Source organism: Gigantopelta aegis, chromosome 6 (genome assembly GCF_016097555.1).
Source record: "Gigantopelta aegis isolate Gae_Host chromosome 6, Gae_host_genome, whole genome shotgun sequence".
Taxonomy (NCBI): domain Eukaryota; kingdom Metazoa; phylum Mollusca; class Gastropoda; order Neomphalida; family Peltospiridae; genus Gigantopelta; species Gigantopelta aegis.
In genome coordinates, this window is record NC_054704.1 from 55,350,868 (window position 1) to 55,378,169 (window position 27,302).

A 27,302-nucleotide genomic window follows, 5' to 3' on the forward strand; every position below is an offset into this window, starting at 1 on the left:
TCTAGAAAGCTCATTCTAGCTGTAACAAATTTATAAATGTAAAACAAATCTTGTGTCTAACAAGTCACACATGGCCTAATTCACTAAACTAAGCTTGAAAACACATGTGTCCGACGCACCGGTATAGCGGCTTGAAGACACGTGTGTCAGAGACCTGACGTGCCGGTATACCGGCTTGAAGACATGCGTGTCAGAGACCCGACGGTATACCGGCTTCAAGACATGCGTGTCAGAGACCCGACGGTATACCGGCTTGAAGACATGCGTGTCAGAGACCCGACGCGCCGGTACACCGGCTTGAAGACATGTGTCAGAGACCCGATGCGCCGGTATACCAGCTTGAAGACGTGTGTCAGACCCCCGACGCGCCGGTATACCAGCTTGAAGACAAGTGTGTCAAGAGACCCGACGCGCCGGTATACCAGCTTGAAGACGTGTGTCAGAGACCAGACGCACCGGTATACCAGCTTGAAGATACGTGTGTCAGAGACCCTACGCGCCGGTATACCGGCTTGAAGACACGTGTGTCAGAGACCCGACGCGCCGGTATAGCGGCTTGAAAACACGCGTGTCAGAGACCCGACGCGCCGGTATAGCGGCTTGAAGACACGTGTGTCAGAGACCCGACGCGCCGGTATAGCAGCTTGAAGACACGTGTGTCAGAGACCCGACGCGCCGGTATAGCGGCTTCCACATGGTCTTGTTTTGTTTTGCTCCTCACTTAGCAACGATCAGCCAATCAGCAATTTTTTTACATCTATTGTATGGCTGACAAATTGAATATTAGAGTTCCGGTTCCTAAAGTTACAGAAAAGTTGATTTTGTTACGTTGGGACATAAATATGAGTCGTAAATTTAGTACAAATGAAGTTGTAAAGTTGATCGAAGCTAATGATGATTCAGGTGAGGTCTTAGACAATGACAGCTATGAATATTTGGATGATTTTGAATCAGAAAGTGAATCTGAACATGTTTCAAATGATATGTCTATGAGTACACATTTCATCGCCGACTCGGACGATCCAGACACTGGGAGTCCAGTGTATCCATTCCCGTATGTAATGGGAGGTCAGGGTTCAAAGGATTAACATGCTCATATACCACTGGAATATGTTCGGTCTCTGGATAGCCAGTGGCCTGACCCGCGACAGAACCACCATGATCAACAGTTCATGTTCACTAGTCCACCAGACAAGTACATCTAGAAATCTACTTGTACGCCAATATTTTCACTTTGTCGAAATAAATATTTTGTTTTCTTCAAGTACAAGGACAATGTTTTTCACTGTACCAAATGAAATTGCATTGAACATTTTGACTTGTCCATAGGACAACCATTGGGTAAACTTTGTTTGTCCAAGCAATTTTTCACTTGTCAGGACAAATGCACAAGTGCTTATTTTGAACACTGATCATACTATTGTAATAATTTTAGAAATTTATCAAGTAAAAAAAATGGATACTGAATACATGTAGGTATTAAAGATAACATCAGTATTTATGTGATCTATCCCAGCATTCTAACGACAACAGACCGGCCTCGGTGGCGTCGTGGTAGGCCATCGGTCTACAGGCTGGTAGTTACTGGGTTCAGATCCCAGTCAAGGCATGGGATTTTTAATCCAGATACCGACTCCAAACCCAGAGTTGAGTGCTCCGCAAGGCTCAATGGGTAGGTGTAAACCACTTGCACCAACCAGTGATCCATAACTGGTTCAACAAAGGCCATGGTTTGTGCTATCCTGCCTGTGGGAAGCGCAAATAAAAGATCCCTTGCTGCTAATCGGAAGAGTAGCCCATATAGTGGCGACAGCGGGTTTCCTCTCAAAATCTGTGGTCCTTAATCATATGTCTGACGCCATATAACCGTAAATAAAATGTGTTGAGTGCGTCATTAAATAAAACATTTCTTTCTTTCTGACAACAGGTGCATATGGTACAAACCATTCAATCTTTACAGTCGTGTAATTCTAACCAATTGTACAATTGACAGTTAGTGCAAACTAATTATAAACGATGACTGACAATGAAAAAAAGTGTTTTGTTTAATGACACCACTAGAGCACACTGATTTCATCATCAGCTATTGGATGTCAGTGAGCACAATGAGCACAATGAGTGGTGTTGATATTAAAACAAACTTTTACATTTATTATTTACTTAATGCAATACACTGTAAACACATGGTCAACAATCAGAAAATCAGATTTGTTTTAAGTGTTTTCGAAAGTCCAATTACAACAAGAACATTTCTGTGTATTATGAGGCTTTCCGATTGTGGTTAAAAAACAATCAAAAGTTAAAACACCTCAATCATCTAATTGGCCAAAACTGCAAATGTGACATCTCATTCAGAATACCTTGGGCAACTAGTTATAGCTGACTTCCAAATTTCTTCTGATTTCAAACAAAGGCATATGGTCTCCCATTTTTGTAGGTGGTGGGGTGGGGTGGGGTGGGGTGGGGGGGGGGGGGGGGGGAAGGTGGCAGACTGGTTTTTGCCCGAATTAAACAAACATGACCAAATCTGGATAACAACATTTATCCATTGTTACCAAATAGCTATATAAGGTTGCAAAGGAATCGCTGCACATTTTTACATGGATTGCAACTAATTTTGCTGATAGAATAATGAAAATATGTTAAAAAGTTCAGAGGTTAGGACATTTTGTCCGAATATCCATAGTTTTTTGCCCTAATTTGAGATTTTTCTCCAACACTCCCCCATCCTAAACAATCCTAAATGTGGAAGTTTATATTTATAATTATGACCGTCAATTACTGTATTGTCTAACTGATAATGTAAAACAAAGATTTGTGTCATAACAGCAACCAGGTGCTAACAAAATAATCTACTTGCCAAAAAGACAAGTATTTTGTAAATTTTAATCGCCATGGGAGAATTTTACTCTCATAGGCGAGTGTTTTACTTGCAGTGTTGATAAAAAAAGTTAAAGACATGATTGGCTGCTCAGGACTAGAGGATGACCTGGGCCCATATTTTCGAAGCTATCTTAGCCTACGAAATCGTAAAATCATCGTAAGCTATGACGTCACTATGGCGTGTGCTGTAGTGACGTCACAACCTACGACGGTTTTACGATTTCGTAGCGCTAAGATGGCTTTGAAAATATGGGCCCTGGTCTCTCTAATAATCCCATCCAATCAAACAGGCACTTATCAAAATTGATAGCTCTGTGACATATACAAGTTAACATGAAACCGATTACAGGGTTGAAAATTAGCAGTCGCCCAGTCGCCCATGGCAACCTTTATTAGCTAAGGGCGACTAAGAATTTTAGGATCTAGTGAGTATGGTACCAGTTAAAAACAGAAAGCCACTGGAACTGAATCGAATACCACAAAATGCAGTTTTCATATTTTTAAAAACGCACATGTGTCTGAGAAATAACGGTTATGGAGTCGCCTTTTAAGAGTCTATTTTTAAGGGTATTTAAACGTCACAGACTCTTGTTTCACTCTGGTGTATCCAAATTTGTTACAGGTTTGTAAATTAACCAAACTTAGTGTCCGGATTTTTACAGGTTGAAACTAGGGTCTGGGTGAAAAATATGCCGTAGTGTGTAAAAACTAGGGTCTGTCCCTTTAATTAGCTTACACTATTCTGGGACAAAATCAAAATCTATCATGTAGTTTTAACTCAACACTAACGTGAGCGCATGCACATGTATACAAATAACAGTGACATTTTCCATTACTACAGAGCTTATTCCACAGGTCAGTTAACTGATTGTTGTTGTCTGTATTGTTTTAAGTTAAAGCGATTTGCATGAAATAAGAACACATCAGATCAAAAGAGACACCAAGACTTACATGATAACATAACTGTCCAAATATTACTGCACTAAACAATAAGTACGTGTTATGCTTTGTAATATGATAACTAAGTACATTGTGCATTTTGTTAATAAAATATATATATATATTTTTATATTTATTTTATTAGCAGCCTACAACTGTAGCATTTACAATATCCAAATGAAAATAACATGCGTGCATGTTTCGTTTATTGGAGAACAGCCATACTTTCCAAGGAAATCTATTACTGGAGATTGTATCGAGATTGTATCGAGATTGTATCGAGATTGTATCCCTTCTTATATCGCCAGTTTATTTCATCCTTCTTGCAGTGCCGGGGCGGGACATAGCCCAGTGGTAAAGCGTTCGCTTGATGTGCGGTCGGTCTAGGATCGATCCCCGTCGGTGGACCTATTGGGCTATTTATGGTGCATATAAAAGATCCCTTGCTGTTATCTGCTAGCAGCTAAGCCCCATGACCTAATTAGGCTCTGAAGGTAGCATCTCCATAGACAATATGCACAATTAGAAGAAATTATCACACAACAAAGGAAATCAATTACAACTTTTTATATACTACTCAAAAGAATTTAAGGGTAAAAAATGTATAACCAAATAAGTTTCAGAGTGTATTAGATTGACACCAAATTTTTTATTTATTGTTCCATATTTACAAAAAACCCACAAATAAACGTCACTGTATACAAGAAAGTCACATGACATGCTGTCAAAGTTGAAGGTTGTCAAACATGGATTTTACACATTAGAACATTCGTTTAATAGTGTGTGAATCCACCCCTGGCGCGAATACACTCGACACATCGTTGCCTCATGCTGTTGATCAGACGTCTGAAGAACTCTTGGGGAATGGCCTGCCACTCTGCCATAAGAAGTTGACCCAGATCATGAAGGTTGGCCGGAGGGGCATGGTTATCCCGAACTCTCCTGCCTAATTCGTCCCAGGTGTACTCTATTGGGGCCAAGTCAGGCGAATATGCTGGCCAATCCATCCTGGCGATACCTTGTTGTCTGAGAAAGTCCGTTACCACCCTGGCACGGTGGGGTCTGGCACTGTCATCCTGTAGAACTGCCCCGCCGCCAATCTGCTGAAGGCCTGTAGAACTGCCCCGCCGCCAATCTGCTGAAGGCCTGGGAGAACCAACGGCCGGATAATCTCATTCAGATAGCGGATTCTATTTAGATTGCCATCCACCACATAGAGGGGGGGTCCTGTGGTGGATAGAGATGCCGCCCCACACCATGACGCTGCCACCACCGAACCGGTGACGTTGTCTAACGTTAACGTCAGCGAAGCGCTCCCCAGGACGTCTGTAGACACGAACCCGACCGTTGTTGAACTGGAGACTAAACCTGGACTCATCAGTGAACATCACTTGACCCCACTGAACATGTTGCCACCGCAGATGAAGTGTGCACCAGTGACGTCTGGCCATTCTGTGACGAGGTAGGAGTGGTGGTCGAACAGCCTGGCGACGGCAGCGTAGATTATTGGCTCTCAGACGATTGCGTATGGTTTGATCAGACACTCGAGTTCCAGTCGCAGTCCGCAGATTGTCACGTAATCGGCGTGCAGTGGTTGTGCGTTGACGTAGAGCCATATTGGTGATGTAGCGGTCCTCTCTATTTGTAGTGCTTCGGGGTCTTCCCGAACGTGGACGATTTCGAACAGAATTCGTTGCTTGGTACCGTTGCCACAGTCGGCCAACGACACTGTGACTGACACCAAGTCTCAGAGCAACATTTCTTTGCGTATTGCCATCCTGAAGCCAAGCAATAGCCCTTCCTCGATCTTCGATAGTCAGTTGACGTCGTACCATTGTCGAATTTGGTACATGAACGCAAGCTCCAATTATACGGAAATTCAGCACTGGGAACATGGAATACACATAGAAAGCGTGCAAATGAAGCGCTTTGTGAAAAAGCAAGTTATGGGCACTTAGCAGACCTTTCGCTTTCGCCCTAATTTACGTGCAAATGTAAGCATGTTTTCGCCATTAGAACTAGTCGACAGTGTCAATGACAGTGGATTTTAATTCATTTATGGGTTGCTTAGACCCACTTTCGTCAAAATGGAACAATACCATGCGTGACATTATGGTCTAGCTAATATAATTGACATTCAGAAAATAATGTCGAAAATATCGTCTGACCCGTAAATTCTTTTGAGTAGTATATATACATCATAGAAAAAAAGTAAAATAATAACTTTTGTGCAGAAAAACATGAATATTTTTAAAATATTACTTACATTATCATAAATTGAAATATCAGGTGAAAATCACAAACGAAGCAGGAAAATCTGTTTCAATGTATATGTATGTTGCATGAAATCTTGAAAGTTATATTTACACATTTAAAACTGGGATTGTTTTCACAATAAAGTATTGCTGTACTTTTTACTGGATATTGTGGTATTTGGCATGCCGTCCATCTCTACACAAATGAACACCACACAGTTCACATCCAAAAAGCAGTTTCCTTTCGTTTTCCACTCTGGCTGTGAACTTTACAATATACGCCGTGTTTTAACCCATATGTGTGTTGTTGTGCAGCCTCACATTTGCATCGGCAACTGGAATGTCCTGCCTGTCACACAAGGCACTTCTTTTCCTTGAAGAAAATCCTCCAACTAGAGCCCTAGCGAGTTCTCTTCTGAAGTCCAAATGTGTAAACCTCTTGTGTGGTGTTTTCCTATTGGATACCAAACTGTAGAGAATGAACACATTGACAATGGCACAGTTCACAAGAAAGAAAAACAAGTATTTCCACCACCTTTTGCGCTCTCGGGAAACATCGTATTTGAGCCGATACTGGTCATGCTTGTCAACCCCGTTCATGTACTTGTTGTACTGGAAAACTGCATGTGGTTGCAAAAGCTGGACACGGTTGTTCCCGATTCTTCTTTCTGCTTGTCTGATGTCGTCCGGAGAACTCATGCTACTAAGAACACTCACTTGTTTCTCGTCTTGTCACAAGGTTGCAGTGATGTTCCTTTTTGATGCAGACTGCATAATTTTACTGTCACCACGGTTCATTTTTTTTTACATGCTTCAATTGATCCGGAAAGTGTTGTCGGTTCTGTCTTACAGTGCTACAAGCATAAATACCATCTTTTAACAAATCTTTCAGCGGTTTGACACTAGTAAAGAAATTGTCAAAATAAACATGGTGATGTTTTTCTTGCAAGTCATTTGTAAGTTCTGTCACCACACCATGCCCCAAACCATTTTTGTACATCTGGTTGTCTGATTTTCCCCAAGTAGAAGTTGAATTTGGTTAGATATGCAGTTTTGGAATCACATCTCATCCAAAACTTCACGCCACGTTTCACAGGTTTAGCTGGCATATATTGTTTTATGGAGTTCCTTCCTGCAAATTTTATCATACCTTCATCAATTACTAACTCCTGTTTGGTTTGAAGAATCTGTAGAAGGTGTCCTTCACAACATTCATGATGGGTCGAATTTTTAAGAGGCGATCATAATTACATGATCCACGGCCAGGCTCAGACTGGCGATCAGCCACATGAAAATACTGAGTGATTTTTTCATACCGATTACAAGTCATTGTCTTTTTAAAACCAGCACTTCCAATAAACTCATCCGTCGACCAATACATGTTATAGTCCGGTTTCGAGTCGATGCCCATAAAAATATTCAGCCCAATGTATGCCGCCATTTCCTCAAGTGTGGTGTCAATCCATTTGGGGTCATTTTCGCCTCATTGTTCCATTTTCCACATTGCATAATTATTTGTATGGCCAACAATATCAATCAATAATGTCATTGGGAACAATAGGTAGAAGTAATCCAATGGCGAAGCCGTCTGTACATAAAAATCAGGTGGAAGTTGCGGTCCAGTCTCTTCACGAAAATTGTTTACATCAAAATTGTTGTCAAACCGATCGGTCCAATTCATGTCGTCGTCAGACACTTCGTCGTCGCTAGATTCTATATCACTCACCGATATATCTCCTACATCAATGTCTGAAACATCACATGGAATATCGCTTTCCATTAAAACCATCGCTATGATCACTATTTTCGTTCGCGGTCGACATTTTGTAAAAAAAATTGGTACATGTGCTTTGAAAACCGGATATAACCTGATATCTATATATAACCAGTCATGGCCTGACCTGGTGGAAATTTCCGTCAGACCTTGAACTTGAACCTCGGAAAAATAGCTTGTCTATAGCCGAACATTAACGAAGTTATAGTAGTTCATTTCCGTACTCGTCAAAAGATGTTTGCATGGAAATCGCCCAAGACGTCAAAACTGTTTGCACGTCAGAACACATTTCTATGTGGTAATGACACATATTCATATAACTACTTTCAAAACTTGTACTATAAGTCATATGTAGCTACATTACAAATCTGCACAGCAATGTACTTAAATAAAGTACTGAAAAAGTATGTTGAACTACATAATTATCAAGCATTAAGTCTCAAATGTTAACCATAACATTTGGAAATTAACATCAGTGTACAGAGTTCGACAAATCCACTAGCCCGATGCCCGTGGCTAGTGGTTTTTAAGTTCGGGCTAGTGAGAAACGCAAAACCACTCCTTATCGCTCGATCGTGGGTGTTTTTTTGTTGTTGTTTTTTTCTCTCGGTTGAAATTTCATTTAATAAATTCGATTGTGACGTTTGTCATCAAATAATATCAACAACGCAATCAGTACCGTATTTTCCCATGTATTATGCGCACCGGTGTATAATGCGCACCCCCCCACTTTGAACGTTTATTCCAAGAAAAAAAACATAAACCACAATATAATGCGCACCGTTTTTTTAAACCACAAAATCGACAGTGAATGCAAGATGTACCGTTTTTTCCCCCCGTCACCAAAATTAACAAAAAGCGAAAGAAGCGGTATATTCAAGAAACAAAACTTAAGTTAGGTATTTGAGTACACAGACCTACATGTCACATTAAACAAAGGCTAGTACTTGCGTACTTACATGTCACAGACTCACACGTGCATAAATCAAAACAGTTATATACCCCATACACTGTAAATTACTAATAAATATATGAAAACAAAAATATAGCATATTACATTTCGTTCTCGTGGCTAACGTGAATGCGCGAGATTTCTAAATTTATAATAGTGTGGTATATTTCCGGTTTGCCGGAAATGGCCGAATTAAATCTCATGGAAATTAAAAATATTTACGGTCCAGTTTTGTAATTTTTGTGTACTTTTTGGCGAGGTATGGATACTTTTGTAGATTTATTTTGCATTTATTACAACCATCACAAGTGAAAAGCGATTTTTAAGTGGTTTTGGCGTTTCGTTGTAATGAACACTGTCAATAACCTGTGAAGTACTGTAAACTACCGATCGGCGATTTTTCATGGGTGATCGCTGGACATTTTTAAAAGATGTTTTTTTTATTGCTATGTATAGTGAGCACCCCCATTTTTAACCTGTATTTTCTGGGGAAAAAGTGCGCATAATACACGGGAAAATACGGTATATAATAATAATCCACTTGAACTAGGTCTGCAAACTGCAGTAACATGCTATCTCTACATCGCCACAGTTACAGCATGCATTGTTTACTTTTCCCTTTCAAGTTTCTGGCACAGGAGATAAGTCTAATGACATGCTTGTTTTGACTGGTTGGACACGTCACGTGGTAGTTAATCTCGCACATATGTTTTAGGCTAAGAACTTGGAAATCACCAATCGTGACGACAGGTTAATCTCAATCAAGTAAACCCAGTCATGCTTTGAATTTCAGTGTTTGTTTTATTTACCTTTGTTTTCTAATTGATCACTTCGCTGACAACAATTTACTTTAATGGTAACCCACTGTGGGGAGGTCAGCACTCCGACACACAAGGAGACATACTAGAAAACGTCATTACCATAAACAACCTAGTATGTCTCAACGATGGCAGCCCCACTTACTACCACGACCAGCTTGCAACCTCATCTGCCATCGATCTTACCATTACCTCTAATAACATAGGGGCAAACACCCAATGGGTGGTACTTGATACTCTAAATAGCGACCACCTACCCATACTAACCAACTATAAAAGTAATATAGAATTTACCGAACAAGAAAAATTCTTACCAAAATTCAAATTTAGTAAAGCCAACTGGGCAGGCTTTACAAACGAATGCAGCCAAATTAAACTAGAAACTAATATAGATATCGATGAAGCAACCACTAAATTTACCACCGAATTAATTAAAATAGCGGAAAATAATATACCCAAAATCAAACAATCAACAAAAAATTCACCTGTCAGTTGGTGGATGGACGAAATTAAAGCAAAATGCGGCTTCAGAAACAGGATGCGAAAACTCTTTAAAAAAACGGGTAAACCAGAATACCACACTAAATATAAAATAGCAAAAAAACGAAATAGGTAAACTAATCATTGAAGCTAAACAGGCCAGCTGGCAGACATTCTGTGGGGAAATTAATACTAGAACTTCTATTAGAGAAATGTGGAAAAAATGTCATGCTATACAAGGACAACACACGATCGCTACAATCCTCCAAAAAAATAAAATAGCCACCACAAACAAACAAAAAGCAGATCTTCTAAGTCAAACATTTAGTAAAAACAGCAGCAACGAAAACTTCCCTAAAAAATTCTTTGATAAACTTAAGAAAGAGAACAACTTACCAACAACTAATACTATGATGGATACTCAACCTAACACGGATAATCTAGAATTTAATAAACCACTAACACTAATAGAACTAAAAGCGGCCATTAAAGCTAAAAAAAAGCACCGCCACAGGGCCAGATCAAATCAGCTATACTCTACTAAAACATATGCCAGATGTAACCCTTGAGGTAGTGTTATCGCTCTATAACAGAATCTGGGAGGAGGGCCGTATGCCCACAGCATGGAAGCATGCAGAGTGTTTCAGCCTCCCAAAGGCGGGAAAAGACCACTCCCTCCCAGAGAGTTATAGACCTATAACACTCACATCGCACATGTGCAAAACCTAGAAACTATAATCAATAAAAGACTAAATAACTACTTACTAAAGAATAAACTAATTACAAAAGTACAAAGCGGATTTAGAACTAAGCACTCAACAATAGACCAGATAGTTAGACTCCAAAATAGCATAAATGACGCCTTCCGCAAGTCCAAAAAAGTACTAGCAATCTTTATAGATATAGAAAAAGCATTTGATATGGTATGGCGCCAGGGACTACTCAATAAACTAAAAACTAACGGTATTAAAGGCAATATGTTCAACTTCATCAATAACTTTATTCACAACAGATCAATATCAGTCAGAGTAAACGGACACTACTCACAAAAAAACGAAATAATAAATGGTATCCCACAAAGATCGATCCTATCACCAACCCTATTCAATATATTTATCAACGACATAACTAAAGCACTCGATGCTAAAATTAAAATTAAATCAACCACTCCACTAAACACAGCACTCTTCGCTGACGACTGCGCCATTTGGTGCACAGGCAGAATAACCAAAAACCATTTAGCCTAATGCAAAACGATATGCATAAACTAAATAAATGGGCCCATATGACTGGGGCATCAAACTATCGGAAACCAAAACAGTCTGTATGCTATTCAATAAAGTCAACTCAGCCGATAATCACCAAATAACTTCAAATAATAAACCAGTTCCAAGAGTCAAAAAATTTAAATTCTTAGGACTCAAAACTAACCTTTAGTGACCATATAAACAATATAATCAAACAATCTAAGAATACACTAAACTTATTAAGAGCAATCTCAGGCACCAGTTGGGGGGGGGGGGGGGGGGGGGGGGGGGCGCAAACGGAAGCAATGCTTATGGTTTACAAAGCATGTATACTCTCCAGGATAGACTATGGAGCCCAAGCCTACAGCTGCGCCGACCCAAAATTACTGCAAAAATTAGATGTTATTCAAAACCAAGCGCTAAGAACAATAGCTCAAGTTCCACGTAATACTAGCGGCCAAAGCTTAGAAGTAGAATTTAACATCATGCCACTTAAATACCACCGCAATATTCAACATCTTAATTACCACCTCAAAATCCACTCGCTTAAGTTAGACCACCCAGTTCAGGAACTTACTCCTATAATAACTAAACCAGGACTAGAATTTAATAAAAACAAAAAACTCAACGACTCATTTGCCACTAGTGCTAGTAAACTAGAAATAGAGGTAGGAATAGATAACATACCAGTGGCTCTATATCATATTAATCAACCTATGGAGTGGCACCATATCTAATTAAAAAAGCCACAGACCAAAACACCATTTCCACATTTTAAAAAAAGTCCTGTTTGAAGCCGCAGCCAACGAAAATTACCCGGAGCACATCCATATATACACGGATGGCTAAAAAAACCCAGATAATGGTAGGGTTGGCTTCGCAATAGTAGAAGAAAAGATATCTAAACACTCCAAACTTGTTAAATATGCCAGGCTATCAGACAACCTATCAGTTTACTTAGCAGAACTGACAGCCATCTACGAGGCACTAATCTGGATCAGAAATAAACAATATCCTAAAAGTGTTATCTTCTCAGATAGCCTTAGCTCAATCCAATCTCTGCAAACTAATAAATCTACTAGGCCAGACATCTTAGCAGCTATCCACAATAAACTCCACGAATTAAACCAACTTAACCTAACAGTAGTATTCGAATGGGTCCCAGCGCATGTAGGAATAATTGGTAATGAAGTAGCCGACTATGGAGCAAAAACAGCACTCTCAATCACCAGTACAATTACCGCACTACCACTAGGAATAACAGAATTAATGTCAAAAGCAAGAAAACACTACATAAATCAATGGCAAGCAAACTGGGACCTAACAAATAATACATGGCACTATAACATCAAGCCACTAGTCAACTCAATAAGACCTAAACACAAAAACACACATGTGGATAAGCTAATCACTAAATTACGCCTAGGTAAATCTTCAAAACTCAACAGCTGCTCCTTCACCAAACTAAACCCAGATTGTGACTGTGGCACCCGGGAAGATATGAAACACTATCTCCTGGATTGCACGCTACATACCACTCAGAGACAACTAATGATAAAATCAATAACCGAAGCCAACCATAATAAACAAATAACGCCTAACTTTCTATTAAACCCGGATAAATGTCTAAAACATAAAACCTTCAAAGCAGTTTATCTGTTCGTCCAGTCCACCAAACCAAAGTTATAAATAAACCATCAAAGGCACCATAACCTTTCACTGGTACGCCCCCAGGAAGGAACTGCGACCAATTTCGAACTCCATTCGATGCTTTCCGACCAGGGGGCCAAAGGTGAACAGGGAAAGTAAGACCTACAATAGTGCTAATAGCTGTTAAAATACCTCTTCAAAACCACCCACTTGTAAACCCCTACACCAGAGCTGCAACCAATATTGAACTCGGACCCGATGCACTCAGGAGCAGGTGGTCAAAGGTGGGTCAGTAGCGAATAACCTAAGAATACCATTAAATAGCCTAGGAGCCAAAGGTGAATGGGCAAAATAGTACCTTGCAACCTTTCACTAGTACGCCCCTCAGAAGGAACTGCAACCAATTTCGAACACCACTCGATGCTTTCCAACCGAGGGGCCAAAGGTGAACAGGTTAAAAACAAGACCTACCACAGTGCCAATATATTATAGGAACTACTCAAAACCCCCCATTTGCAAGTCCCTGCTCACGAGCTGCAACCAATACTGAACTCGGACCCGATACACTCATGAGCAGGTGGCCAAAGGTGGGTCGGTAGTGAATAACCTTGGACCAATGAATACCTAAACAAATCAACCAGGATAGGAGCCATAATCATCACTTGCTCTTCTTACAGCAGCCGACTCATCCAAACCAGTCAACCGGGATCCAAGAAAATACACTTGTATATATCGCACAATTTATGTCGCACCATGCACTATTACTAATGAACAAACAGCAGACCACGGTAAGCCACCTACCCAGAGCCCAAAAAGTGGAACCAAACGACAGAAACCTGAAGACAAACCAAGTAAGTCAATAATCCAACAGGTAACCAAAGGGTAAACCAAACTACTATATGCAGCACACGCTAACCCTAGTGGATATTATCAGCATTTCAATATATTCTTCCAGGGGGCGGGAATCAAAAATTACGATACCATACCAATAAGCAATCAAACCATACTAACTACCCCTTACCAACACCATTACCATTACCAACACATAGATAGTCAAGCTGGGTGTGTCGTTTGAATGTGTGAATGCCGAATGACTGTTAATTAGTAAAATATAATTATGCAAGCAATAGGCTTTTTAATCAATACATACACTATAATGGCATGCCCTTTTAAATTAGATACCTAGATTAATATAATTCCCCCCCCCCCCCCACCACCATTGTGTTCAAATGCTACGCAAGGGCGGAGGGGGAGGGGTGGTCGTGAAGACCGTTGGAATCACTAGAGTAGGGACGTAAGGCAGTAGGTACAACCTTAACACCAAACTAGGATTACATACAGACTACACGCTCATCGCATCAGTACACAGGATGCATTGACTAATGATAACAATGCATCCGCCCCACACTCAATGGCCCAGCACGTACTCTAATAAGGAACCGGACAAAAGAATACCGGTTCAGAGTACACATTAATTGCAATGCATCCGGGGGAGGCCGAACAAAAGAATATCAGCCTCCCCCACCCAACCCAAAAAAAACTTGCTGCTGGAATTGTACTTGGTGTCACTAAGGAGGAAGCGGAGGACCATGCCAACATCAGCACGTCGACCACCCCGGAACAAAACGCCTTGCCTACCGGTGTCTACACAATTGCACGAGTCTCCTCTGGGTGTCATGCCACGACCAGAAGAGGTCAGGTCCTTATAAGGACCCTACGGACAACCTAGGGAGACACCCAGCAACATGAAGGTCTATAATTAACGAGCTACTCTCGACCCACTAACGAGCTACTCTCTATTCCAAACTTATACTAGCTCGCACATTTACTTTTGACCGACCGTTCTAAATTGCGCCAAATTTCCTTCAAACAAAAATGCGCAATCTTTCTCTTTGGCATTAATAGCTCCATTCAAAATTCCATACCCCCCCCCCCCCCCCCCGCCTGCTACCGATTCAATTGGGCTGCTGGTGCTCCCTTGCATCTGCCAGCACAGGTGGTCCCACCTTACCCCCCCCCCCACCTTTCCTGTCTTGCGCCCACGACAGGCGTGCGCTACAACAGCTTGTTCTGAATGTGCACGTAAAACCCTATGACCATGACCATGTACACTGTTACCAGTGCTAGAGATAAAAATAGACTGCTAGGAGCTGCAGGTAACCCAGCTGGGTGCTCATCCAGAGACAGAGGTCAAGTATGCATGCTTGTAAGCTTACAGTGCAAGTTCATTGGCTAATCTAGTCACATGATCTTCTGGTCCCTGGGAGCTAGTGCCAGGCTCTTGTTGTTGCATTGTTCTTGTAGCTACTGTAGATCAAGACATTCACAACTCTCTGATTACAGTATTTTGTTAATTCTGAGAACTTTAAAATTTAAAAATCTTGCCAAATTTAACATGGATAAGGCAATCAAAAGAATGCATTCTAGACCCCAAAAAACCTATGATTCATGCAATCCTGAAAACTGGACTACTGGACATTTAAAAAATGAATTGGAAAAGCTAGGAATTAGAATACCAGTTGGACTTTCAAAAATTACATTGAGGAAACTTCCAGCAGAACCAAAACAAAGAGTGTAATGTGACAGGGACACCAGAAGATGATGTTGAAAGAAGTATTCCAACAGAGATAGATTCTCAACAGGAGATGGAATGTGTTCCAGTACATTAAGATACTATACCACCATGTACACAGAAAGAGCCTGAGAGAAGTGTGCTTCAGCCAAGTGACTTGAACAACATGGCAGCACCTCTGATTTTACAGACAATGTTGTCACTTCAACAGCAGATTCAACAGTTACAAACAGCTGTAAATGGCAGAACACCAGAAGCAGCAAGTGGATCAGCTCTTGTGGCTGGGAATCATAACTTGCAGTCAGCGCTGAACAGTCTGGCAGAAAGTGGAACAAACAAAACATATGGGGTTCCCCCGGACCTCTTGCCACATATGGACATAGTATCACCAAGCCCGAGGAGGCCGATTATCGAAGGTAAGGATGTAAACTTACCTATGCTGTTAATTCTGGGATACGAGTTGGAAAGCCCCAAAACAGGAAACTTTCACAATAGAATAGCTGATCGACGATTATCTGATACTCTGTCCCTTTCAGAATTTCTCACTGCATTCGGAAAATATAAACGAATCATGCCTTTCCCCAACGCCAAAAGGAAATGGATTTGTATGAAGGTATCATAATTAACATACACAATAGCCATGGGAATGCATTCTATGACTACCATAAACTTTTTTTGGCTAAATGTGCCGAAGCCTTGAGACAAAATAATACAAAAGTAGACTGGTCACTGATGGACATGATATTGTACGGGTTGGTAACAGCAGGAAGAAGGGCAAGAACCTGTGAACTTTGCTCTAGTGCAACACATGCTACCAATCAGTGTGACAGACTAAATTCTGGCGTTCAATACAGTAGCTACATGGGCATGAATAGGAACAGCAAATTCAACAAAGAGGGTAGAGACAAACAAGGTAGAACAAGGATTTCAGTGAATGGGAAAGAAGTGTGCAATAACTTTAATGAAGGGAAAAGTACACGTCATGAATGCCCATTTCTACACGTCTTCAAAATGTAAGGTGACAAAAGCTACCAACAGTGCAGCCACTTGTCTAGCAAAGTCGGATTGACTGCCATCTGTTTCAAGCCCTATCAATGTTGCAACATCATCCTAACAAAGAATTTGTTACACAACTGTGCAATGGCTGTAAACATGGATTTGACACATTAGTTTCTCGCTTTCCTACGTGTGTATTAGAGTGTAAAAATCTTTTGACTGCCACACAACAACCAGATACTGTAAAACATGAAAGTAATGCGCGAGAGAAACTAATGCGAAAAATGCGTATAGGTATTTGACGCATTAATTTACCACGCATTTATAAAAAACAAATAAAAACATGAATCAGTGAACAACAGCAGTTTCATTTCACTTAATAATTATCTCAAACAATTCATTGAAACAATAATGTTTAAACACATTCACATACCAATTACAAAGTGTTTCGGTTCGGTTTCACATCTCAGATAGTTCGTTCAATTTTACAAAACATCAAGCAAGCCTGCTTTAATCCAACCCCGTTTGATACAGTCTGTGTCTTTCTTAATTGAGTCAAAACAATTGACAATCCAGCGAGAATTAATGGGCTTTAGCACACTAATCCTCAAGTCCACCCGGAAGTCTTTGTTGTTTTTTAAATTGATCGCCACTTGATCACCATACCACCTAGTGAACTGTTGTTTCAGTGCAACTTTGTAGTCACCGTTCACGGAAAGATCCATTGGCTGAAGTTCGCCAGTGCATCCGGCTGGAACAAACTGCACCTCAAAACCACGTTTGTATAACAATTGTAAAAAACTGTCACACCTGTGAGCAGCGAACACATCAAAGATGGCAATTGATTTTTGTCGCGCTGGAAGACCAAGTTGTTTTTTCACACGTTTCGTGTACGGTACAAGACTCTCTCCCTCTCCTCTCCCCCCTCCTCCTCTACTTTATCTACGTACTCAAGCATACTGTCTTCGTTACTCCAGTGATTGGCTGTGTGGGTCACGTGCCAATCTTCGGGAAAGTCGAAACGCGGGTGACACTTGTCGGTGAGGCCTTTGTAAATGACCTGTGGTGGTAAAAGATCGCCAGCTGCTGTGCTACCTAGTAACATGGTCACTTCTCGTTTGTCATCCAGTCCAATAATACCAACCTGCTTTGACCCCTGTGAAGCTAATGTCCAGTTGGATACAGGCACAATTTTAATACCAGTCTGGTCAAAGTTTATCACTAATTCTGGGGGGATTTTTTTGCTTTTAACTTTCTCCCCTACTGCCACAATAAATTCTGCTTTCACTTTTTCGAAATCTTCTGGAACTTTTCTTGCAGCTTTGGTTCCTTTGCGTTTAACAAATCCAATTCTCTTTAAGAATGATGCTGCCCAAGATACGTCAATAGTAATAGGCCCTCCATTTTCTGCAAGCAGTGATTTGTTTTCGTAAATGACGATACCCCTGGCAGTTGCTAAAACAATACTTCTGTTTACAATTCCACCTGCTTCACGGATAGCAATAACATGTTCTTTAACGAGTTTGTCCAACTCACCTAACAACAGAGGTCGTCCACGTTGCTTGTGCACAAGTTCTGTGACGTCAGCGAGTTTGTCATTTTTCTTGGCGGCAATGTAAGCTTTTTTCATAACACGAACAGCACTTTCTCCAAGACTGACATCAAACAAACTGATGAAGTGTTTGGCCGCCCAGGTATTGCCGTTCTCTGCAGCATACTTGGCTATCTTGGCCCTTGTTTCAGGAGAGAAGTGGTTGTTCACTCGTTTTCGTTTAACCCCACGGCGACTGACGACTGTTTCCGGGGTTTTACTGTCTTCTACTATAGTTTTGTTGACCGTTTCCATCCGGGCAGCTTTTTCGGGAGTTGACGCTTTACCTGGGTCTGGCAAACCTATCTTCACGTTACTCGAAACGTGAACGTATTTCCACATGATTACAATTATTGGATAAAACAATACATAGGTTACTCTCTATATACTCTCTATATATATAGGTAGCTTATTTTAACAGTGAGTTAAATGTGGCAACTCGTAACTTATTAAATAACGTCACTGAGTAATACATGTCGTACTTGCAGCAAGTTGTTTTCACACCAATAAAATGGCATTAAGCAAAACCTACCTAGCATTCACAGTTATTACAAACACAGCCATTGTATGACACAATTAGCTTGTCGCCTTTTCACCGCAAGCATCGCGCTAAGTAAACAAGTTGTCTTACGGTCAGCGCATTAATTAATACACGCATTTTTGACAGAGCTGTGGTGGCGCATTATTTTATACACGCATTAATTTCATGTTTTACAGTATTGTAAGTGACCTAATATCAAAAGAATGTAGTAAAGGTTTTCTTTTAGGTCCATTCGATTCTCCTCCATTCAATGTATTTCGGGTTAGTCCAATTGGAGTGGCTACTGGAAAGTACACAAATAAGAAAAGGCTAATTGTAGATCTGTCTGCTCCTCATGACAACCCATTCCATATCAGCATTAATGAAACAATTGACAAAGAACTATGTTCACTTTCATACGTTAAAGTAGATGATGCTATAAAAGTTATTCAAAACTTTGGAAGGAATTCTTTGCTATGCAAAACGGACGTTAGTGATGCATTTAAATTACTTCCCATTAGAAAAGACCAGTGGCACCTATCTGGGATTAGATGGAAGGGCTTGTTTTACTTTTACCACAGGTTAGCATTTGGATGTCGTTCTAGTCCAGCTTTATTCGACAAACTATCACAGGCTATATGTTGGATTGCCAATAACAACTATGGAATAGAAGTAATATTTCATTTATTAGATGATTTTCTAACTATTGACAGACCAAACGGGGAAGGGGAGAGAACCATGGCACTACTAACCACAATATTTCATCGTCTTAATATTCCTCTAGCCAAACACAAGACGGAAGGTCCTGTTACTGTTCTTGAATATCTAGGAATAATACTGGATACAAACAAAATGGAAGCTCGTTTACCTCAGGAGAAAATTTGTAGAATTATGACATTTTTGGATACCATCGTAGGTAAACGTAGTTGTACTAAACGAGAATTATTACAACTCTTAGGACATTTGAATTTTGCTTCAAGAATAATTTTGCCAGGAAGATCATTTGCGTCATATCTAATTGGGCTCTCGACTAAGTTACTAAACTGCACCACCATGTACATTTAAATAAGGAATGTCAGAGGGATATCACCATGTGGAGAGAATTCTTAGAGCATTGGAATGGTATATCCATGTTTTATGACCGTCACTGTACACAAGCCGTAGACATTGAGTTGTACACCGATGCATCTTCCACTATAGGCTTTGGTGGATATTTTAAGGAAAAGTGGTTTTCATCAATGTGGACAGCTGAGTTAAAGACGGTGCTCGCAGGGAATAAAGCAGCATCCATGTCATTCATGGAACTCTATCCTATAGTGGTGGCAGTTATTCTCTGGGGCAAATTCTGGGAGAAAAAGAAAGTACTCTTTTATTCCGATAACATTGGAACAGTACATATCATCAATAAAGGCCGATCTAAATCACCAGTGATCATGCGACTGATGCGTAGACTTACTCTGTGTTCTATGCAAAACAATTTTTGTGTCTATGCAAAACATGTTCCCAGTAAACAGAATACCCTAGCTGATTTCTTGTCTCGTTCACAGATATCCAGATTCCTTCATGCAGCACCCAGAGCAGAGAGACAACCACACCCATGCCCTCCACCCTCAGTGGTAATGTTACCCTAAGGGAAACTGTTCACATGTTGTGGGAGAACTCAGTAGCACCTAAAACCAGGGATGTATACAACACAGGTTTTGAAAGTTTCAAACGATTTCATCTGTTAAATGGTGTTACATGGAACCACACACTTATGCCACCGATATCATAAGATATTTTAATTTATTATGTAGCACACTGCTTCACAAATCTAAAATTACAAATAAGCACAATAAAAATGTATCCCTGCGGCATTAGGTATCATTATATGTGGAAGGGACACAACCCTTTCTTAAAAGAAGGACTTCCGCTAGCACGTCTTACAGCAACATTACAGGCAGTAAAGAAAAGACAGGGGAAACCATCTCAGTTAAGACTTCTGATCACAAGAAAAATACTGGAACAAATGTGTCGAGCATTAACTCCAACTTTGTTTGACAACTACACCTGTTCATTGTTGCATGCAGTGTTCACATTAGCTTTCTATGGGGGTTCTTGAGATGTGGGGAATTTACTACAACAGGAAATTCTTCTTTTGACCCTACAACTGACCTGTGTGTGGAAGATCTACAGTTTCATCATGAGAGCAGTAGTGTGTTGGTTAGTCTTAAGAGATCGAAAACAGACCCATGTAGAAAGGGGGTGACTGTGCAAGTGTTCCAAAACAAGGGAGTGACCTGTCCTTATCAGGCCTTTAAAACTTATCACACGGTGCGATCACTTTTACCATTTCATAACAGATCTACAGACCCACTGTTTATCACAACAACAGGAGAAGCTCTCTCTAGAAGGGCATTTTTGGGATATTTAAATGAGGTGTTCCAGTTCCTAGGAATAGATTCATCTGGATACAGTGGCCATTCTTTTCGGATTGATGCGGCAACCTCGGCTGCTAAAGCCAGAGTGGAGGACCACTTGATCAAAACCGTAGGTCGATGGTCTTCTGACTGTTATCAACGATACATCAGAACTCCTGTTGATGTACTCAAACAGGCTCAATACTCCATGTCAAGGATATAGTCTTAGTGATTCAGGACTAGGTGGACCTACATACAGACTAAGCTGTAAGTCACACCAAATTAATCAAAACTGAACATTGCATTAAACTGACAATTTATAAACCACAATGCACCGACTCTACATAACTGTTATAAAGTTATACATGTAGGTATGTCACATATTTCCTATAACTATAACTTGGGGTGAATTCAGCAGACATTTTTTCAATTTCTACTTCATTTGGGCATCTTTCGCCCCAAGTGGTCTGTATAAGATAACATAGATATTAATTCTATGGATAAATATGTAACTTCTTAAACGTAGATATTTCACAAACAGTAATGCCCATAAAGCTCCCGCCAAATGGGCAGTAATTACAATGTACATGGATGCAGCCCATGAAGCTCCCGCTGAATGTGTTTACAATGCATCCTCAGTTATCAGCCTTACTACTCGTACACTATACTGCTCAACAGGGAGTCGGTGAATTATCTGGTGTCATCAAGGACAATACCACCTCATGAAGCTCCCGCCTAATGGGTAGCTCCCTGTCCTGGTATAATACAATAATTATAGTAGCTGCTGAATCATCTTCCAAGTCTCAAGAAAGTAGTTTGTATAGTATATTGTTGTTTATTGTATTGTTTGACCATTATGATATATATGTATGTATTGCATATTAATAGTGATGATGTTTAAAGTAAACTTATCTGTATGTCATTATAAATGATAGTTGATATATGTATGAATCAGAATAGAGTTTATTATTTACAACTACATGTGTTTGTTGTGTATAAATCAGCAGTTGTCATAAAGTCACAGTTATGCATTAATTACAAAACGTGTTCATATGGTTGCGAGGCAATCCTCAATAACACAGTTAATATTCAAACGGTTAACTAGGGATTAAATGTGTTGTTGAGGATTGCCTCGCAACCATATGAACATGTTTTGTAATTAATGCATAAGTGTGACTTGATGACAACTGCTGCTTGTGATGACTGCCTTGTACCTGTCTGCACATTGGCTAAATCGAAGTGTACTTTGGTTCCTACTTAACCATTTGAACATTAACTGTGTTGTTGAATGTAATCAATTCATAAGTGTGACTTGGTGACAATTGCTGCTCGAGTCAACTGCCTCGTACCAATGTGTGTTAAACACAGGTAAGCACACTAAATTATGAATAATGTACATTAACAAGAAAACAAGAAACAAGCAAATATGTGATATCTTGCCACCTCGTTTCATTCCTCTATGTCTGTCTCCCCCAACCCCCCTCTGTGTTGTGTATACAAGTGTCTGCGTGTGTGTGTCTGTGTGTCTCTCACTGTGTGTGTGTGTATGTGTGTGTCGTGTGTGTGTCGTGTGTGTGTGTGTGTGTGTGTGTGTGTGTGTAACGGAAACATTTATAAATTTTAGTTAATAATTAAATCAATTACTGGACGGAAACTGCATGCTTGCTTTCGCTGTTAAACTTGTAAACATCGGGTCCAATAAATGTCATAATGTTAAAAAACTGACCGTAGATGTTTACCTAGGTAAACTACCCCCAGACTAGGTTTATATACATGTACTAAAGCACATTTATTCTCTTTGCATTGCATTATATGTTTTTTCTTCAGAAACAATGCAAGTCAAGCTGCATACCTCGGTTGTTCTCGCATTTTGTCTTCACCCCTATATTAAAAATGATTTGAGTTGGTATGGCAGTGTTCGAGATTAACGGTATCCCGATATCCCGGGGATACCAGAATTTAATTTTGGATACCAGACTTCAATAACCCAGTATCCCACCAGGATATTAATGTAATTTAACATTGTTGTTGGGTTTTTTTAATCCTGCGTTTTCATTTTTCGCTGAAACAATGAACATCTGTAATTTACTGAAGTTAGGTAACAGTATTTTCGAGCTCGTATCCAGTCTAATGCTATGCCGTAAAAATATCTTCCCCAGCTCATACCCAGTCTAATGCTACGCTGGAGCAATAGCGAGGTACCAATAGACTGGGAACTGCTAAGTCGCTATTGTTTTTGTTGGACGTTTCCTCCCTTCAAATTTTATTTGACATATTGATTCCACATATGTAGGAAATTGATACAGGTAGGTTTATCATTAGTAATGTCGGAAACGCTTATAGATTACTGTTAAATATTAATTTATGTTATTATTACGAAAAAATAGATGCAGCAAATCTTTCTACAGATTCTGTTTGATTGCCAATTTCACAGATTCCACAATTTCGATTGCGGCGTAGCAATAGAACGAGAACAGTGTCGTCCAAGTTTGTTACGATGTTATTTATGAATTTCATTTAAGTGGGATACTAAATTCTCAGGTGGGACACCAGATTTTGAAATGTTAGTATCCAACTGGGATACTGCCCAAAGTTTTTAATCTCGAACACTGTATGGGTTTAAAACTTGATAAGTTTTATATGAATTTTAACTGTATTCATTATAAAGTTACATGCCAATTCATCGGTTTCCTTTTGAAGGAGACTGACTATATACGGTGAGCACATGGTTATTATTCAACAAAGAATATTCTAGTTGTGATCTTGTCTGTGCAATTAAATTTCAATGTGATAACTGGAGGGCTAGATGACTTTGTTAAGGGCCAGTAAGATTTGTCTTCAACTGGCCCTGCTGGTGACCATGGTTTTCATGTTAATTGTTCCATGATGCATAAACACACACATTTTCCTTGGAAAAGATGTTCAATTTTGTTTTAAATCAGGGTTTTGTGAATATGTAAGAAACAGAATACTACATACAGTTTTATCACCCATGTTTCTAGACTACAATAATCGGCAACATTCCCCACCATTCACAAATGGCTGTATGTAGTTTTTTTATTTACAATTTTTTTTTTTTTGGTTTGATAGGTAACACTTGACAAACATCAGTTCCCTCACCCATAACATTTCATAACGCAAAATAGATAAATAAATACAAGTTTATGAATATTAGGCCGGATTTTTTTTTTTACTGGTTTCCTATTACATGCTGGAAAAATATAGGGTAGGTACATGTAGGTAGGAAAAACATTTTATTTCGGAAAATAATTTTATTTATGGATATTAAATAAAGGTGTTGACTACCGGTATCCAGAATAACATCTGCATGTATAAAATGCATTATGCAAATTAACAATACCATTCATCACAGTGTTTTCCCTAGAAATGAAGGAAGGCATGGTAAAGTGACGTTTTGGGCACATATTTTATGTGCAGTTTTAAATATAAGGGCTTTTTTTCCCCATTATACAATTTTCAAAAGGACAAAAACCTTATGGCCATTTTATTTTCTATATCTATTTCATAACTTAATTCAAAAAAAGGAAATATGTAGTACTATCCACATAGGTGTGTTTAAAGGCTTCTTTTTACATGGGCAACTTATAAATGTATAAATGGCAAGGCATTTTGATTTTGAGGGCAACATGGTGCTAACCTATCTGTGGGAGAGTACATACAAAAGACCCCTTTCTGTTTAATAATAGGCAGGTGGTTTACTCTCATACTAACACTTAACTTCTGTACTGGTCCAGGACAGACTTGGTTGAACCTTAATTGGATAGAAACCAGTAAATAAGTTATAACAATTTTTTTTTAATGAAAACTGAAAAGAAGGGTTCTATATTTATAACAATAACATTTTTTTAAAAATGTTATGAATATTATCTTTCCTAGTGTATCTAAGAAATGGTAGACGTACCAATTTTATATTTTGCAATGTTAGTTTTATACTGTATGCATCCAGTATTAAAGTACACACTTGGTTTGAAGCAATCAATTGCAGGCGCATGGGTGGGGGGGATTGGTTTGGGGGTCGAACCCCCCCCCCCAAGGCGGAAAAAAATTTCATATCCCGATTTTTTATGTAATTTCTTTCCAAAAAAATGTGGTCAGAAAGTAGCTCGGCTAGCCAGCAGAAAACACCTCAGAATAGCCCTAGAAGGGGTAAAGTTTTCAAAACCCCCCGCTACGGGCTTCGCGCCTGCGGCGCTCGTGGTGTCGGGCTTTGCCAGACACCTCGACCCCCTCCCCTGCAAACTTTCCCGCGCACGCATCTGAATTGGTCCAATGAAAAGAAATGCTGTACAAATGCTCAGGATGCTCAAACGAATGTTGAAAAGTAAAGTTTGTTTTATTTAACGACACCACTAGAGCACATTGATTTCTATCTTTAATATCATCGGCTATTGGACGTCAAACACATGGTCATTCTGACATTGTTTTTAGAAGAAACCCGCGAAGTTCCCAGTGACCACTTGCAAAAAATAACGAAACGCATCGAGATCTTACTGACATATTTAATCATTTGATTTGGCAGTAAACTCCATCAGTATCGGTAAACAATTCCCTCCCCTAGTTTATCAGAAGGTCACTAAATTTCTACAAGGCCAGTTTGTCGCTGGAGTGAATCATTAAATATAGTCGTGGAAACAATTTTCAGACTCTTCGCCCGATATCTCACGAAAGTTACCGAACTTCAATTTGGAGGGAAGTAACTCCATCAATCAATTGTTAGAAGAAAACATTTCGTGGCTAACGGGTCGCCAATAAAACTAAATTTGCGACAGTAAAACCACCGATATACATCCGCAAATCGGAAAACACAGTAGGGTTATCCCCCAAATGACACCAAATTAGTGCTTTTGATAGATTTGGAATATTTTCGTGGAACTCGTTATATTAAAAAAAAAAAATTGGATATATACAAAAAAAGTTTTAGGGTCGGCAGGTTCAAATTAGGGTCGGTCGGGTAACCGGAAACAAACAATATTTTATGATACGCCTGCCTTATTACTCTTAAAATCTAACTTTGCTCAAGATGGGGGGGGAATTACACTAAAATTCCCAAAGCTAAATTTTTTAGAAATAAAACCTTGACATTTGTGTCAGATGTAGTCCACAAAGACATAGTAAGTGTGGTTTAAGAAAATTAATGACAATGTGCAGTGCACTATGTCAGAGGTACAATTCATATTGATACTCATTTTTTTAAATTTGAAACCAGTCATTTCAAATTCAACTCATACGATAAATGGTATCCAAGGGCCACTCATATAATTTACTCATGAATACTACTAATAATTTAACTCTACAATTCAGATCCCTATATGAAAATATACAGATGTGAAAGAGGGGCGCGGAGATGGGGGTGGGGGTAGTAGACCCAGGAATAATAGTAAGCGAGATTTTTTTATTTACCAAAAAAAATTAATAATAACAAAATTGTGGGGTTTTTTTGTTTTTCGTCCTCAAGTGGTTCCTACAGGCCTGCACAATTAAAAGTAAATGTTAATCCACGTGGCCGGATGCCGATAATGGCATTCTCTATTAACAAAGTCACATTAGATATATAAAAGTAAAAACAAAAATAATAAAATAAATTCCAAATATTTCATTAATTGAAAACAAAGGGACATTAACTAAACTGTGCTGTAATAATTTACTAATAAATGTAAATGTCAACACAATGCAACGCGTGAATGTGCGTCTCGGAATAGCCTACACCCCATTTGCAGCACGTGTTTAGTATACACCTGCTTGTTGCAAACTACATTACAGGTGTTAAAGTATGTGCCTAACTGTTACGTACCTTTTCGGACACTGCACGAAAAAGACAAGAACCATCTCGGACAATGGTTTTTCGACACAGTCCAAGATGAGTTAGATAACCATCCATATTCGCAATTTTTGCCATTTTATCAGTATTTCGTTTACTTCACAACAAACACGCATTAATATACTGTTCGAACGTCATCACTTACACTTGCACGTGCTCCTGGGGTCTCGAGCAACGCTGAAAGCTCATTGGTCAACTGCCTTTGATTTCGCCGACCAAAGCGAATGTTTATTAATACACACGGCTACTTCAAAAAACATAGTATAACGTTTCCAAAACATCAAAGACAAAAACCGAAAAACATTGTTACATGTTGTAAATGTTTGACTTTCTAGGAGTCCGAAAATGGGGGTTCTGTTTAATCAAACATATGCTTGTAAGTCATAC

General features: G+C 39.5%; 1 protein-coding gene across 1 annotated transcript in view; it reads right to left on the bottom strand.

Moving 5' to 3' along the window:
• The window catches only part of LOC121374631 (OTU domain-containing protein 4-like), a 39,433-nt gene extending 12,419 nt beyond the window's left edge, over positions 1–27,014 (bottom strand). Inside the window, exon 1 of the mRNA XM_041501738.1 lies at positions 26,889–27,014. Within this exon, the coding sequence (XP_041357672.1) occupies positions 26,889–26,993 (105 nt within the window). The 5' untranslated portion in view covers positions 26,994–27,014. The remainder of the gene's footprint in view (positions 1–26,888) is intronic.
• Between the last annotated feature and the right edge of the window lie 288 nt (positions 27,015–27,302).